The sequence below is a fragment of the Carica papaya genome, chromosome 3, assembly GCF_054855325.1.
Source record: "Carica papaya isolate Zhongbai chromosome 3, ASM5485532v1, whole genome shotgun sequence".
In the NCBI taxonomy this organism is placed as follows: domain Eukaryota; kingdom Viridiplantae; phylum Streptophyta; class Magnoliopsida; order Brassicales; family Caricaceae; genus Carica; species Carica papaya.
Window position 1 is genome coordinate 26,453,266 of NC_142311.1, and position 18,136 is coordinate 26,471,401.

The 18,136-nt window shown below is 34.9% G+C and overlaps 1 protein-coding gene across 1 annotated transcript; it reads right to left on the bottom strand.

Moving 5' to 3' along the window:
• Positions 1-2,887: 2,887 nt before the first annotated feature.
• LOC110811396 (exopolysaccharide production negative regulator) lies at positions 2,888-14,442 on the bottom strand. The gene is made up of 5 exons (XM_022037893.2): positions 13,980-14,442; positions 13,558-13,688; positions 5,277-5,402; positions 4,951-5,078; positions 2,888-3,389 (listed from the first exon to the last, which is right to left on the bottom strand). The coding sequence occupies exons 1-5, from the start codon at positions 14,182-14,184 to the stop codon at positions 3,086-3,088; spliced, it is 894 nt and encodes a 297-aa protein (XP_021893585.2). The 5' UTR covers positions 14,185-14,442; the 3' UTR covers positions 2,888-3,085.
• Positions 14,443-18,136: the final 3,694 nt, after the last annotated feature.

The following is an 18,136-nucleotide window of genomic DNA, read 5'->3' on the forward strand; positions in this document are numbered from 1 at the left end:
AAGTACACTCCTCTCATGGGCCGAGTTTTGGTACAATACATTCTACCATTCATCCATCAGCATGACACTATTTTAGGCCCTATATGGACGCGTTCCACCCATCATTCCTACATATCAAGTTAGCACATCACCAGCAAATGAAGTAGATGATCAAAAACTTATAGCCTGAGATGAAATACTCCACTTATTAAAGACTAACCTCTAAACAGCAATCAACTGCATGTAACATATGGCTAATTCTAAGAGGTGTGAAGTGGAATTTTAAGGAAGTGAATGGGTCTTCCTTAAGCTCTAACCATACCGTCAGCAGGAAACATTTTAAAGGGCATGTTAGAAATTGGTCTGTTATAATTATGGATCATATCAAATCATACAATGAGTTGGACCAGTCGTTTACAAGCTCAAGCTACACGAAGGATCACATATACATCCAGTTTTCCACGTCTCTATGCTTAAAAAGAAACTGGGTAATGCAATCTTAACAATTAAAGACTTACCTACAAACAATGAATGTGATAGCATGCTCAAGCTAGAACTCATCCTGGACAGCAGATGGATTAAGAAAAGATCTACGTTTGAAGAAGAAAGCTTAATTAAATTGAAAAATCTGTCAGAAGAAGATGCAACACAAAAAAATACGGCAGAATTGCAATAGTGATTTAGCAATCAGAACCTTGGGGACAAGGTTCCACCAAAAGTGAGAGGCAATGATAAGATTCGAAGATCTCAACGGCAAATATGAAGGAATCCCAGATATACTAGTAAAAGAAATGTGCCACTATGAACCAATCAAAACAGCTTCAACATTCCCACGATCCCCGCTAACCATTGCATCCTATGATTTCCATTAGCACGTGTATTATTTTCTCCCATATTTTTAATTTAGTTCCTTAATCATAAGAAGTAACAGGTATAAACTTTTATATTTAAGCATACCAACATCATTAATAAAATCAAGTTCAATTTTATAAATCAAATCTATGGTGTTTCTCACCCAAAAAGAAAAACTTACTTTATTATTTATCAGCATCTGATCGAGACCTATCACAGACATACAACTTTAGGAAAAAGTTACACACCTAAAGCTACCCCACAAACCAAAATGTAGAAAATATAATACGATCACATTAATTTAAGTTTAGGAAACAAAAAAGGGTTATAACTATAAAGAATTCATGATGTAACAGGATTTACCCTCGAGACTTTTGATTCCTTTATGTACTATCAACCAAATTGGCTTAACAAAGTCTTGATGAGCAAAAACTGGAGTTGAAAATTTATGTAGCATTTAGTTTAAATATATCATGTGATTATTTAATTACTTTATGTTATTTACTTAACATGTAAATGGTTTATACATACAATTGCATAATTAGATTAACTTCACACATATTTTCTATTTCGTTATTATGAAGTCATATCAACATGTGAATGATGAATCATAAACATAACTAATTTGAATTATATATGAAACTTATTGAAGCTGCCAGTAGAAAACCAAAATAACTAGTTATTGTAGGCATGAAGGGGCTGAATGAAATATGTTCTTTTTTTATCCATACGTTCTTAAAGCATTTTCCTAAGTTTCAATTTTTTGAAAGAAACAGGAATAGGCAAAAATACCACTTGAAAGAATACAAATTTTCAATTAAAAATTCATCACTGATCAGTTATTAATTATTATAGGCAGTATTGACAAAGATGGAGTAACAGAAGTAGAAAAAGAAATCAATTCAATTCAACATCTGCGACATCTTCCCAGGGAGGGCATGATTCTGAATCAACGCAATGGATTCATTGGGAAACTCTCGAGTAAACTAACACTAGAAGTGATGGGATTAAGCTGTCATATTCATTTAAATTTCTGTTGTACTTTAATTTGTATTGTACATTTATTCTTCCTCAATGGAATCAGAATATGAATCAAATTCAATCTTTAGAATATTTAGAAAAGATAGATTAATAATAAATGACTAAAAGTTTTGATTTAGTTATAGAGCTTTTAGTTGGATGCTTAATAACCAGTAAAGCCTTAGATTTGCCGCATTGACTTGCATTATATGGACGTTTAATGGTTGGTTTCATAGAGTAGGTTAAAGATTTTTCCTTTTTCAGAATAATACTAAGAACAAATTGGCTCTATGAAAGCAAATCCAAATTTCAATTTGGCTTCCTCAATACCCACCAAACATCGTCTTGAACCCAAATTTTTAGTTTGAAATAGAGTTTCAAAGGAAAAGTTCAACAACCCTTAAGAGTCCCTTCCACCATCATTAACAGTAATAACAATATCATGGCACATACAAGAACTAATAGTTTCCCAACTATACTCAGATCCACTTCAACAAAAATTAATTCCATTCAATTTCATTAAGCTTTCCAAACCAAGCTCTTAAAAGACTTACCTGACCCATAAAAATATTCATCAATAAACAAACTCAGACACCCCCTAGGCAACAAACTTTGAGGGTGTTCCATGTTAATTGGTAAAGAGCCTGAGTGGTAGGTAGCCATAAAGAATTAGAGGAGAGAGCATCAACTCCACATATTGCCAGAAAACAAGCTTCTTCATGCCCCAAAAATTGCATGGCCGGATGATTTAACTGTAAAGAGGTTATATAGGGTTTCCATTACCCTTCCTGGTTTCAATCCCAAAAGTAGGTGCACATGTATGGTTTCAGCAGAATCGACATGATGCAGCTTATCAGACTAAATTGGTCACTTTTTGCTATGGCATCTTTACAGGAAAGGTTGAGATACAAGGGTTGTTTGCCGAGTCCAACTTCCTGTTCACAATGACATTTTCTGAGCAGTGATGCCCTCTAGTAAGCCACACATAAGTTCAAAATGCTTGCCTGGCCAGCTTTGATTCCAACAAAACTTTCACTTGTCAAATTGCAAATTTTTATTATTATTTGGTAAATCTATACAACATATTTTGGCTTAACTACAGACGCCACTTCACCAATTATAGGATATATAAGGTGATGACTATGCAATTTTTCCATTTACTGTAATTCCAAGATTGCAAAATGGTTTCCAGTAGAGTACAAGGAATTTCACATGCAAGAAAATACTCTCACAATTATAAACTGATGATCTTTGAGAGGCCAAACCTTCTCCAATATTGAGCAACCAACCAACCAATAGCAGAGATGTACACCAGAAGAAAACAAGCTTGCCTGAAGCTAGCTGTATAGATGACCTGCCCAAGTATCCTTGCTGATGAAGCTCGAGGAAACCAAGATTTCATTTGTTGTAAGATTCTAACAATGCTGATAGTTATCAAGGAAGTAGAAAAACCAGTAAGGACACCAGCTACCATTTCCCACTTCCAATACCTAGCTGCTCTTGTGTTGGCAAACCATGAGTAGAAAACTTTCGTGAACCTAAGAGGACAGAATCATCAGTAATTAGTTTCCTCAAACTAAATCGAAATCCACAAAAACACTAAACACAGTTCTCTTTCTGTAGGTGATATCAATCCTTATGATCATAAATCGCATTAGAAACCAAATATATTTTCACTTTATTCATAAGTTCATAACTAGATTAATATGATGAACAGGACACAACTTCAACACCAAAATAGATGTAATAAATTTGATGCAGAACAAGAGATCTTAAAAGGGGATGTTCCTATTGATATAATAAATTTTTGTACTTAATATGATTTTTAAAAAAAAAATAAAAAGCATAAAGTGTAGTATTAAAAAAATGTGTGAACTATCATTAGTAACCAACACCAACGGGGTGTCAACCCGTATACAAAATAGTTACATATCTACCAACATATTAATAAGACCCCCTAAATCTTCCATAAAATAAAGAGAATGATCCAACAACAAAAATCCAAAAGTTTAGACTCACCCATTCTGAATCATATTAAAATTATTATCACCATCTACCCCTTCAAAGGCTCTTTTATTCCTCTCCTTCCAAACCACCCATAAAATAGTAATGAGATGATGTCCGTATATTTCCTCCGTCCACTAATACCCTTCCAAACCCAAATTTCATCTCTAACCGAATCAACCATCACCCAGAAGCTCATACACAATAGTCCAAAGCTTGTACACCACCAGGCACCAAAAAGGAGGTGCCACAGCACTTTTGCATAGATAGCACCTATCTACCATAATCTTGCCTCGTCTCATCAATTTATCAATCGTTAGAATATGGGGGCATTGAAGCTCCTCGGTGGTACCTCACATCTAATGCATCTTTATCAGTTAAATCCTTCTACAAGAAGTTGTACAAGCATGAAGATGATGACGTATGGTTTCTGTCAGACAGGTGTGGAAGACTTAGTGTCCCACCCCGTGTTTCTTTTTTTGCTTAGGAGACTAGCAGGGAATGCTTCTTGACTATAGACAATTTGAGGAAGAGGGGAAAGATATTGGGTAATGCTTGTTTCTTTGTAAGAGGGATAAGGAAACTTGTAAGCATGTTTTGCTTTGGTGTCTGGAGGTTTATAACTTTGGGACCTAGGTTTATGGGCGGTTGAGCATTAGTTGGGTGATGGTAGGTTCGGTGAAAGAAGAAATTTGGGCATGGAAGGGTGATAGAAGCCAGTGGAAACAAATAGACTTAATATCGCTTCCTTCTTAGTGGTTTGGAAGGAGAAGAACAAGAGGCCTTTTGATGTGATTGAGAATATAATTGGTTTTGATATCCTTCACAATATATGGTTCTAAACCCTTGGTTTTTTGTTATGGAATCATCCTCTTTTTTCTATGGATTATTTACCGGAACTTGATGATACATTGAATGACTTGTAATTTTCTATATGGTTGGCACCCCCTTAGTGGCTATATCAATATAATGCACACTTTATATTTCAAAAAAAAATTACAATGATTCAAAAAACTAGCAACAGGCATGTGGAACAGATGAAAGATTATGTATGTAATGAACTCACAAGAAATATCAAGAATACAATGAACTCACAAGAAATAGTACTGCTTAACCATCTCTGTTATAGATGGATCCTTTGCTTGGCAACTAAAGAAGCCATCAGGATATAACCTTATTTTCGAAACGCCTGATGTATACCAGCAGTCATAAGTTTCATTCACCTGGAAAACAAAAAGAAAAACGAGAATGTAAAATTTGTGCAAGGAACAGAAAATTAAATGGCTAAACAAAGTAGCTGTGCAAGATTTACCTACCTTAAGAACTTATTTAGATTGACATGGAAGATTCAATATTCATCATCCTAAGTCATAACCAGCTACAATGATCTATAGTTAGACTAGAATCTTTTCAGAAGCTACCTTAAATTGATTCTTTGTCAGCCATGCAGCACCGAAATTGGGTCTGCAATTGAAAGGAAGCGCCTCATGCGGTGCCTCTGCAAATGCCAGTCGCATTTGACCTAACAAATGGTCTCTGTATTCCACCTGAAATTGTTAATACTGAAATTAAACTTAAATCAAAGAAAAAATGCTTTGTCAATTTCTCCCCATGGTCATACCATCAAAGTCAGCATGGTTTCATAAAGAAGATAGCAATAAAACATCTACATGGCCAGAAACTACTTACATAGTTACAGACTTCTGTTTTCACTACCATTGTATAGAATAGTATGCAGGAAAAATGTCATTTGGCAGTGTTTTGATGATGAAATTCCAAGCCATAAAAAGTTTGTAAAGCTTGCTGCCACTAGACAGAGAATAGCGTGCGCAACAAGCTCCAGGCATTTTTATTTTACAGGTATTCTTGTAATTTGGAATTTCCTTAATCCACAATATAAAGGGAAAACACCAATTGTAAGACATTCATCATGATGAAAAATTAAAGTAAACTCATGGATATAGCCATGTAGGCCCATTTTTGAACAATGTAAAATTATGCATTCTCTTTTCTCACTTTTTGATAAATTTCTGTGCGTGCTATTTGAGTATATTCACCACAAACCTTGATCCCAATTCAATGAACTAGGATGTAGAAAATCTAAGTGCCAAATATTTTCAGCCATGTTAGAGAAATCCACCTAAAGAATTGGATTTTGAAAACGCCGATGATAAGGATCAATTAGGGTCTTCTGGACAAAGTCACGCACAAGGGTTTTTGTGATAGATGGTGGTGTTGCCTTGGAGATTACCTCTCTTTGTATCTTATAAAACAATTACAACATGGAGCCTATATCTTGTTTTGTGACCAGAAGGGGTGAAACAACAGAACCTTCTCTCCCCTTTCCTTTTCACAATAAGGGTGGATGTTCTTAGCTGCATGCTACCTCAAGGTTGTGAGAGACGTTTTGTGTCAGGTTCCATACACATATACTCAGTCAAGGATTAGGGTTTAGAATTAGAAACTCTAGGGTTCTGAGATGGGAAGAAGAAGAAGAAGAAAAAGAAGAAGCAGAGAAGAGAGAGAGAGAGAGAGAGAGAGAGAATAATTTGAAAATTGTTAATGATTGTATTCAGAAATAAGCATATATTTTCCCATACATCATTCTGGTTTTCATTCCCCTTTTATACCGATTTCCAACATAGATAAGGACAAAAGAGAACAAGACAAAAAAGCAACAACAAAAATGCAAAAGAAAAGGCAAGGCCTGTATATAAAAGTACTTATAATTCAACTAAGATATTTAATTAGATTCCCTAAGTCCTCGTTAGAATACAAAGGATGACTCCTTAACAAAAAACATAGAGTTTGGAACCAGAAATTCTTAAACTTACCAAAATTCTATTTTGTCGACTCAAAAGTTCGTCTATTCCCCTCCTTCCAAATAGCCCAAAAGGTAGCCAAAGATTAAGTTTTAGTCTCTTATCACCTTAGTTACCCATGACCTTACTGAACCTGCAACCATCCAACTCATACCCAAAAAGCCATAAGCTAATGTACAGATCTGATAGACATATGGCCACCATAGAAGAATGTGCTTGCATGACTCAGCGGCTCTCATGCACAAATAACACTCATTCACTGAAATTTTTCCCTTCCTAATCAACTTGTCCACAGTCAAAGTACTTTCCCTCATTGCTTCCCAAGCAAAAGAAAGCCACCCTTACAGTTACTTTTACCTTCCAGATAAGTTGGCCAAGAAATCTTGCTGGATACTCCACCCCCCTATTAGGATGCCAATAAAATGACTTCATATAAAAGACACCTGAAGAGCTCAGCTTCCAAATCGGTTCATCACTTTATACTTGTGTCACATTCATCTGAGGGAGAAACCTCAAGAGTCTCATATAATCATGGCTCTCCCCGTCCTTAAAATTTCTAAACCACCTTAACCAAGCAACCTCATTCCCATCAAGGCCAAGGATGGAACACAGACATCCTTGATGCGAGCTAAGGAAAAGATACTAAGAAATTGATGCATCAAAACAACCCCCCCACAAACCACTCGTCCCTACAGAAGCTCACTCTATCGCCAGAACCCACTTTCCATCTAATAGACTCCTAAAAGCCCCTTTCTCCATGTAAAATTCTCTTCCATTACCCAACCCCATTTCAAACCCCTTAAAAGATTTGCTAATTAACCAATAATTAGCTGTAGCTTTGATACAGTTAGCTTTGTAACCGCTCATTTGGTTATTGTTAGGGGACAATGGTGCCTCTGGTACACCTCAAGTCACTTCACCGGCAATTTAGGTGTGGCCTGCGGCATGCCTAGTGCAAGGTTTGAGTCCCATCCTTACAATCTGGTGAAAGCTTTAGGTGTTAATGCAAATAAATACTGAAGTCTCTCCCTTACAGTTCACAGATAATACAATCCTTTTCTCCTAGATAGTTATTGAGGGGCTCAATATTTTTTTCTCTCTTTTACGGGTTTCGAGAGTATACTGGGACTTCATATCAATCTTACCAAGAGACGATTCACTAGAACTAATGTTGGGGAAGACAACATTTCTAGGCTTGCCGAGATTGATGGGTTGTGATTTTTTATCTTGTCTGATTATCTACTTCAGTATCCCACTTTGCAGAAACCCTCGGGTTAAGTATTTCTATAACCCCATTGTTGGTAGGATTGCTAACAGGCTTAAGTGTTGAAAGGGTGATTTTTTCCTCTTAGTTGTAGGGATGTTATTATCAAGGCTTCTTTATCCAATTTCCCTTATATTATCTCTCTCTGTTTAGGATCCCTAAAGGGGGTACAGAGTTCTTATGGTTTGGCATGTGAGAGACTTCCAGAGGTAAGCTGGTCTGGTGGGGAGTGCATTGTCTTTCAAGAGGATGGCAGTGTAGGCATCGAGAATTTCTCATCTTAGAACTTATCTTGTTAAGTAAATGACTTCGGCATTTTTTTTTGAAATAAAAAGTGTGAAAATATATTAATAAGGTATCAATAGGGCACTGCCTATATACAAAAGATTTACAATTGTGTTAGTGTGTCAATGACATTCCCAAAATCCTCATCGCTACTAATATTCATGCTCTAAAAAAATCGACCTAAAATAGTAAAACCATCTACTTCTCAATCTAAAATTTTCTACTTTTTTATACTCAAAAACCCTACTATTCATCTCTTTCCAAATAACCCAGAAAATGGTCAAAGGAATCAGCTTTATAAAGCCTTTCTTTTTCAATAACCCTTACCAAGCCCAAATTTCCTCTTTAACCGACCACGCAATAACCCAATTGTTCCCAAGAGGCTATAAATCATACACCACAACACATAGGCAATTGGACACCTCAGGATATGGTTGCAAGATTCTTCAGCATTCTGGCACAAATAGCATCTGTTCACCCAAATCTGTCCCCTCTTCATCAACATGTCAATAGTTAATATGCACCGCTGGCTAGCTTCCCAAGCAGAAAAAAGAAATCCTAGGAGGTACTTTAGATTTCCAGATTTTGCGAACTGGGTCAATGACTTTGGCATTTTACATAGGAATCCTGTATTTTGGGATACAAGGTGATAAAGAATATGAACATACAATACAGGAGTGGAAGGGATACCTTAGCTAGTAAGAACTCTACTCATAGGAGCCCTTGGAAGGCCATTGCGCAACTTTATGACACTTTCGTCCCTCTTATGTGGCTAAAAGCGGATGATGGCTCTCATATTTTGTTTTGACAGATCTCTGGATTAAGGATCTCCCCATGCTCATATTTTCCCTCACTTTAATAGCTTTCTTCAACCCATATGTCTACATATTTCATGTCCTTAATCAGTTGGATTGGCAAACCTCTTGTATTTTCTTTTGCTTTAGAAAACCTTAGCGATCATGAATCTAAAGTTAAGAATTCCCTGCTAACATCCTCAAGCCTTATTATGCTTCCCCTCTTTCCAATATTAGAATTTCGTCCTTGGAGTCCTCTAATTCGCTCTCTTGCAAAACTCTCCCTTCACATCTCTCCAATATTTCCTCTAGCCTCAATGAATCCTTCGATAGTACTTCTAAAAGGCTAAAGTATTTGTTTGGACGCCTCTTCGAAACAAACCCAAACTAATAATTTGTTGCAAATCTATATGCTAATCATGCCTTTTCTCAGGGTGTCTGTATTATGCGTTTTCAAGGTGGTTCTACCAAATAATCAATGCTTTTGCATTTAGAAGTTGCTTGGAGGCTTTGGTCTAACCTTTTTAATTCCACTGGTTATTGTTGTGGTTCCTACTTCCGTTGAGTGTTTTGTCTAGTTTTCCCAAGGCGGGAAGGAGGATGATGTGATACGGAGAAGTGCTATTTGGTTAGTTTGCGGGTGTTGTGGTTAGAGCACAATGCTAGGATTTTCAAGTCTTTCCTTTGGAGCATAATGGCATTTTTTGCAACTTCATGTGCTCAAGCCCCACAATAATTTTACAGGCACACCTCTTTGGTTATCTTTCAAAAGGATGAGAATATGATTTTTTTTTTCTTTTTAGGAATTCTTGCCCTTCATGTTCGTCCTGTTATCTCCTCTCTCTAATAATATTTTCTTTTATTAAAAGAAAATATACACTCAAAAAAGATTAAGCATTAACCAACTGAAAGAATCCACCAATCAAGCTTCCCAACCACTGGCTCACAGTTTAGTCCATTTTGGACCTAAATCCCCCACTCCAACTCGGCATGACCCTCCAACAAACCCTCATACCAATCTGGGGTCAGTTGCCATGCCTGTGCCTTGGCATGGATGAGAAAAGCAAGGTTCAGTGTGGACTCATGGAAAGGACGTTTGGTGATGGGCTTTGAGCATGAGAAAAAGGATAGTACGTGCATGCAACAATTGTACCTCATACCCGATTTAATATGAGCTAAAAATTTTTTTAAAAAAAAAGGAAAATAAAAGTGAAATGTTGAACAAAATATGTCAAATTTACTTACAATTTATATAATAATTATCATCATCATCATCATCATTATTATTGCTACTATGATTATCATGCTTCGGAAAAAAGGGAAAAAAGAAAAAAATAAGAACAAAAAGAAAAAAAATAAAAATAAAACAGGAAAAAAAAAGAGAAAAGAAAGAAAAAGGAAAAAAAAGGTCTTTTCTGTTTTAAAGTTCTCGGAAAAAAATGGCTCAAAACCTGAATCTAGCCCAAACCCAAACACAGCCAAAACTCAAACCCATTCCAAATAAAACTCAGCCCTTCTTAGAATTTCAGCCCATCCATAACCTAAACCCAACCTGTTAAGCCCGCTTAACATTCATGGATTAGTGAAAATGATGAAACGATAGTGAAATTTAATCTTTGGTCAAAGATGATGCCTTGGGGAATCTTTGAGAAGAATGCTACGTGAAGGAGCAGGGATAAAGTAGGCCTCGGGGAATCCTTCCTCATGTGGTTTGTAAATATTATAGTTAGTATCCTTATTTATGAATTTTAGTTCAAAAAAAAGTATTCTAATTTATGAATGAGTCTCACAATCACACTTCACAATAGAAAAGTTATTAATAAACTGCACTTAAAACACATATCAATGAGTTTACTTCGCACCATAGAGTAGGCATCTAACATCTTCCTACCATGTATCCTAAATCTCTAATAATTTGATCAACACATGTTTTACGGTCTAATCTAACTTTCAATAGATCAACAACTACTTATTTTTTTAAACATTCTTAAAATCTTATTTTTCAGAGTTTTATCCTGTGTCACCATTGTAATGTTGTCATTTAGAGTATTAATCCACAGACAGATAGAGAGGCAAAATAACACAATGGTGAGTGGTAAAGCCTCTTGATGAAGATTTTTGTTTAGATAAAAATGATAAAGCATTAAATGGAACCAAAACGATGACATCCAATGTACAAAAGGATTGCATAAAATTATTAAACCAAAATATCTATAAGGTTCCACAAGTCCTCATGAAGGTAGGATGCCCTATCAACAAACTATTTGGATCTGAGCCAGAGGTGATTGATCTCTATTTTGCTTGCGAAACAGAAAACTCATCCACAAAATGTAGGTAACACCATCTTTCTTCCTGGATTAAGCAAGAATTTCTAGCCTTCATCACCATTCTACAGAAAAACCCCATAACCAAATGAAGAAAAGAGGTGCTAGGGATCTCCTTATCGTAATCCCCTGGAGGAATGAACAAATCAGTTGGCCAACCATTAATCATATGCACATAGGTGAGAGAAGATATACAACTTATAATTGACTCTCGTAGTTTCACTTTAAATCCCATTCTTCTTATCCTCCAAGAAAGACCATGCCAAGTGATCATAGTCTTTCTCAACATTCAAATTACATATCAAATTCCTTTTCCCTAATGACATAATGCACTACTTAATTTGGCTATCGATGCAGCATCCAAAATTTGGTGACCCTCCAAAAAGGCATATTGGCCTTCACCAACAACAGATACAACCAAACTTTTTAGCCCTAACATAAGCACCTTAGCAATTAGCTTATAGAGACTACTCACTAGGTTGATTTGTATAGCCTTTTATATTCTTAGCATTCTACACATTTGGAATAAGGACCAATAAGGTAGAGTTCAACCAATCAAAAAACTTTCCAAACCCAAAAAACTAATCAAAGGTCATAAAGATCTCTGTGAACAACATGCCAATTTTTTTGAAGAAACGGCCACAAAGAAACCATCTACTCAGGGGTTTTATAACATCCAAGATTAAAAATTAGTGAAAGAATTGGTATCAAAATTGGTGGAGGATAAGTAAGGGCTAACTTTGCCTACTTTAACGATTTTGGGTAAGTTTTGATATTCTTAGATATCACACCTTAAAAAATTGAAAGATAACATAAAAATAACTAGGAGTAGATTAAATATATACAGAGAGAAGTCTCATAATTTAGTCACTAAAGGCTTGACCTCAAAAGTGAGATTAAATAGGTGCTAACATGCCTAAACATAAAACCTTAGTCTAACTATAACTACTGAAGTCTAATAGGAAACCTATAACTTAAAATAATTAAAACTATAAGCAAAATCCTAAATCTACTAAAGACCTAATATTATCCATAATCTTGCAATAACTATACACTAGCTAGAAATATAATTTGATTATCTATTTAGAAGTTCTAATTCATATTCATTATGCATCATTCTCACCTGGTTGGAAGAAACTCCTACCGATCATTGGTGGTGATCTACTTGGGGCTACGTTGTGAATTTTTGCAGTTTCTTTTTTCCCAGATGGGTGGGCTGTTTGGATTAGATTTTCGATGAGTGAGAGTAAACATTTTCTGATTAGGGCATGGATTGTTTCTAGTTTCTTTTTCACTCAAATTATGGGGGTTTTAGATGTTTGAATGTACAAAAAAAATTATGGTTAAATTGCATACTTAGGGATTTGGGCTAAATTTAGAGATTATAAAATATAACCTAAAAAGAAGGATAGAAACTAGAAAAACATCTAAGGGCCATCATTTTGGTGAATTAGTATTAAGCAGCACATCTGCGGAAAATTCTTACGCACCATACTTAAAGTTTTGCTTGCATTACACAAGGTAGTCCGGAACCTCCATGATAATTTATTCATTAGAGGATTAATACCAGAAGTCAGATCTCATAAGCATTTATAATGCTCGATAAATGCATGATATAAGCATCAACATAGAAGTTCAGTTATTGAAAACTTATAAGTTAAAAGAATTTAAACTATAAATAAAATCATTAAGCTACTAAAGACCTAATACTATCCATACACCTGCAATAGGTTGTAGATTAGGCAGAAATATAATTCCTAATCTATTTAGGAATAGTAGTTCACATCCATTCCCCATCACCAAGCTGCCACCACCATAAGCATCTCTCTCCCTCTCCTCATCCAATAGCCCACTCACACCGTCTTTTTTGTCAAGATTCCAAAACTCCTTTTCCAAGTATCTCATGACCACAGCCCCATTACCAGAAAAGCTGGTACTCTATTCACATTTGTCCTTGACATAACTTTCTAGCAATTCTTTAAATAGCATAGGTTGTACCACAGACACATCACCTTTAAACTCACACACCATTTCTACAATTTCCTTCATTCCACATGACCATGTCTTAGCAGATAATAATAATTGTACTCAGAATAGTTTCAATCCATTTGATTTCCAGGGGCATGATGCATTGTCTTGGAAGTAGAAAGGGATACTGGTTAAACAATAAGGAAACTGTACCGACATGCAATTGGAAAAGAAGATAACATCACCTTGAAGACAGAGGCCCAGTAATAATCATAACGACATCGAAATTGACTGCGTACTGAAGGAGAGAATACATTCTTTGCTTTGTAATTCAACAACCCAATTTCACATACTTTTGATGACCTCAGGTCCACAGCTGCAACAAAATGGAGGAAATGACACTTAAGTTCATACTTGATAATAAAAATTTAAATTACTTTACTGAAAACCATCATATAAAAAACAAAACAAAACAAAACAATTAATTCTCCAATTCAATCTCAATATATTACTCATAACATGGACTAAAGGATCCTTCACAGCTTTACCAGATCAAACTTCGATTTGGGTGCCGGGAAAATTGATTTTAAAACCCAGAAAATACAATTTCTGAAAACAACATCAAGAGAGCAAAATTTAAAAAAAAAAAAAATGAACGAATACTTACAGCTGGATACTATCCTGCAGCGAGAGAGAAGAGAAATAGGAGCCGAAATTGATAATTCCCCAAAGAGAAGTGCTAAAAGACCAACTAGAAACGATAAAAAGAAAAAGCTGAAAATTGGTAAAAGGAGGAGTACGAAGATTCGCAACAGGACTAAGTGAAAACCCCTTTTGCCTCCCTCCACCAATAAGCCTTCATCCCCATCCATTGGAGAGAGGACAGAATCGTAAACCTACAATAAATCTTATGCTCTTCTGAAAACAGCCCGACCACCGGAACCATTTATCCGGTGATCAGGATGTGCATGACAATTCCTTTTCTTCTTTCTCACAGCTTTTCCCGGCTGGAACTTGGCAAAGAGGGAAAGATCAGAAAGATATTTGGAATTGGGAGAGCGAAGATCAAATGGGACTCACTTCAGACACAATCTGATTCTCACCCAAGTCAAGTTGACGAAGCATGTGTTTCTTTCTCAGCCCCACGAGCATCATAATTTATACGGACCTACACGCTCGAGCTCTGCTAACTGAGGGAGGCAGGGATGGATGGGGTAAGAAATTGTTTTGGGTAAATTTGTCTGAAATTATTTCCCGTAAATTTGTTTAAAGGTGTGATATTATGTTTTTAATAATAGTTTGGTGGATTTTAATTATAAAAATTGTGCTACATTTTATTAATTTGATAAATAATTTTTAATTGTGATAATGAAGTTTCTGATTTTTTTTAAAAAAAAATTTGATAAGTTTATCTATTAAAATAAATAATTTTAGCTACATTTTCTTAATTTGGTAAATAATTTTTAATTGTGATAATGAAGTTTCTGATTTAAAAAAAAAAAATTGATAAATTTATCAATTAAAATAAATAATTTTTTAAAATTTATTGTCATTATATGAAAATTACATTACTAATTTTTCATAATATTTATACGAGTAAAATCAATATGATATATTTTAAAATTATGTATAATTTTAAATTATTAAATCAGTATCTGAAAATAATCTTCTCTCGCCCTCAAGACAGTAGATAAATTCTATTTAATTTGTGTAGGGACTAATTGTAAATATAATTTGTATCGCGTCATAATATTTTTGTTATGTAGGAAAAATATGTCAAAAGATCTATTTATTTTAAATAATAAGTAAATTAATATTTAATTTCAAAATGATTCCATAGATTTTACTTGTTTGTATTTTGTAGATATATTTATGTTAAGGTATAGAATTTCTTATATATATGTCTTCACAGTGTGCACCAACTATTAAGGTGTTTAAAAGTATAAATAATTTGAAATTATTTAATATCCTAAAGTCCTTAATGCATCACTATATCATTATCTTTTAGGAAATGATTTGTTTTTAGATTTTAGGGGTTCCTTTGTTTATGAGTTAACACACTCATGGTCAAGTCAAACATCCAGATAAATCACATTATTAGCTCTAACTTATGTGGTGGTTATCAAACAAAACATTAAGAGCAAAAAGAAAAAGTACACTAAAAACTACCAACATATTAGCATAATGTTTTCCTTCAATAGCTTTGTTAAAACAGAAATCAAATCATCAAATTTAACAAAACAAGATTAACATGTTAAACAAACATGCAATGTAACTAAAAAATTCAACATCATGAAAAAATTTTATGAAGATAGCAAAATTATAGTATAATCAACAGCATTTTAGGTCTATAATGACAATAAAAATGAAATAATAAAAAATTATTTAGAAAGCTAACTTTAAATATGATTACAAATGTACACACATATTTTTAGAGATTTTTAAAGAGTCATTAAAACTAATTTTGTCATTTTGTATTGATTATTCCTATCATCTTTGTAAACTTGTAAAATAATGATTTGTTACTCAAGGTTATAAATAAGAGACTTTCTTATTTCAGCATCATTGAACTGAGAAATTATCAAACATATATCTTTAAAAATTTTACTTGGTCAGAGCTATGATGGCTAGCAATGATGAAAATTCGACCATATCAGGCGAAAAAACAAATGGAAGAAACACAACAAGCAAGAATGCGATGTGAAGACCCTGAATATGTCAGGAAGTCCAATGGGAACCTACAACATGATTAAGTTGAACCATGACAACTTTTTTCTATGGAAAAATATAGTGCAACCAGTAATTAGAGGAAACAAACTTGAAGGCTACATTACTAGTGCAAAAACCTGCTTTCCTAGGTTCTCATGAGAGACTAGTCCAGGAACAAAAATTCAGGTCACCACAAACCCAGAGTTTGAAGAATGGTTTGCATAAGATCAAATGCTTTTAGATTGGATCTATAACATGATTGAGCTAACTGTTGTCTTAGAATTGATAGGGCATAAAACATCAACACACATTTGAAATTTCATCAATGAACTATTTTGAGTTAAAACAGAATCATATATTATCTTCTACAAACGAGAGTTTACAAAAATGTTAAAAGAAAGTTAAAAAATGGCATACTATCTTAAAGCTATGAAGAATCTAACAGGTAACCTTGTATTAGTAAGTCATTCCATCCCACTAGATGATTTGATTACATAAGTGTCAGTTGGACTTGCCTCACAGGAGTACAATCCATTGGTATGTCAAATTACTAAGAGATAAAGTATTAGTTAAATGGAGTTTCAATCAAAATTGTTGAGCTATGAGAGACAACTGAAGCAACTTAATGCTAGCATAACATTAATCAATCTTGGAAAACCTATTGCTAATTATGAAAGAAGTTCTAACGTCGCTAGCAAGAATCAAATCAGCTCTATGGAGGAAGGTCAATTAACAACAACGGAGGAGGAAGAGCCTTTAGAGGTAGAGGAAATAAATATAGAAAAAATAGACCATTGTGCTATCTATGTGGGAAAATGGTCATATTGTTGTTGTGTGTTTCTATAGATTTGACAAAAGTTATACAGGAGTTATAACAGACAACAACACTGGCATCAACATCCACATTCAATATTCCTTGCATCAACTTATAACATTGTTAATTCTCCTTGGTACATTGATGGTATTGTAAGTAGTCGTGCCACAAATGATGTTGGAAACTTCAAACAGAAGCAAGAATACATTGGTAAATTGTCTTTGGTAGTTGGAAATTGTGAGAAACTTGATACTCGTCATGTTAGTTTAGTAAAATTGCCTCTTAAAACTGGAAATTACTTGTTGCTAAATAACACATTACATGTGTAACACCCAACATTATTTTTATTTTTTTATAAATATAATTATTTATTTAATTTATTTATTTTAATTTAATAAAAAAAGGGATAAAAATTTGTTAAGGATTAAATTCAAAATAATTTAAGAAAAAAGAGGTGAAAATTTAGGTTCTACGAGTATTTTTGAAAGAAAAATCGGAAACCGATGTTCAAAACGCAATTTAAAAAAATTGCTCCATATCAAAAGCAGATGGTATAAATAACCCTATCCGCACCCAAACCCTAACCCTAGTCACCAGAACCCCTCGCCGAAGAAGACAACCCAACCGCCGGGGAGCCGATCGCTACCACCCCCCACCGCACCGGTACCTTTTCCGACCGCTAAAAAAAGTAAAAAAAAAAAATTTTACACGAAATTTAATTTTAAAGCCACCCATGGCCAAATCGAAGTGAAAGAACCAACCAATTGGCAGAAAAATACCACCGAAGCCCAGCGCCGCCGCCGCAGGGAATTTCACAAACCGCCTCCGATGAGGCCCTTCCCAATTCCATTTTATATAATTTTTTCACCGTTGTGATCACCGTTTTCCTCTCTACAGGTTGACCGAAGCGAAACACCCAACTGCAACGTGAGCCGAAAGAGCCGCCGCATCGAAGAGCTCCGCTGCAGGTGAGTTTCGATTTTTCGTATTTTTTTGGCCCACCGAGGTCCTTTAACGTGTGTGCTCGCATGAATCGATGTAAAATTGACTTAATTCAGCCGAAAATGGTCGACTGAGGTAGACCGCCGCCGTGTTGGATTTCTGAAATTGGCCAAGTAGGCCTTGGGACTTATTTTTGAGTTTATTTGGGACATTTGTAGGTACTATAAGTGCGTTTCAGTTCCTGAAGAAAAATTCAGAAAACCCAGGGACCGCCTGTAAGTGCAGTAAACCATTTAGCTTTTCGGCGTCAAATCAAGTAAGGACCCCTCACCCTATTTTCTTTCATAGATTTGAAGTTT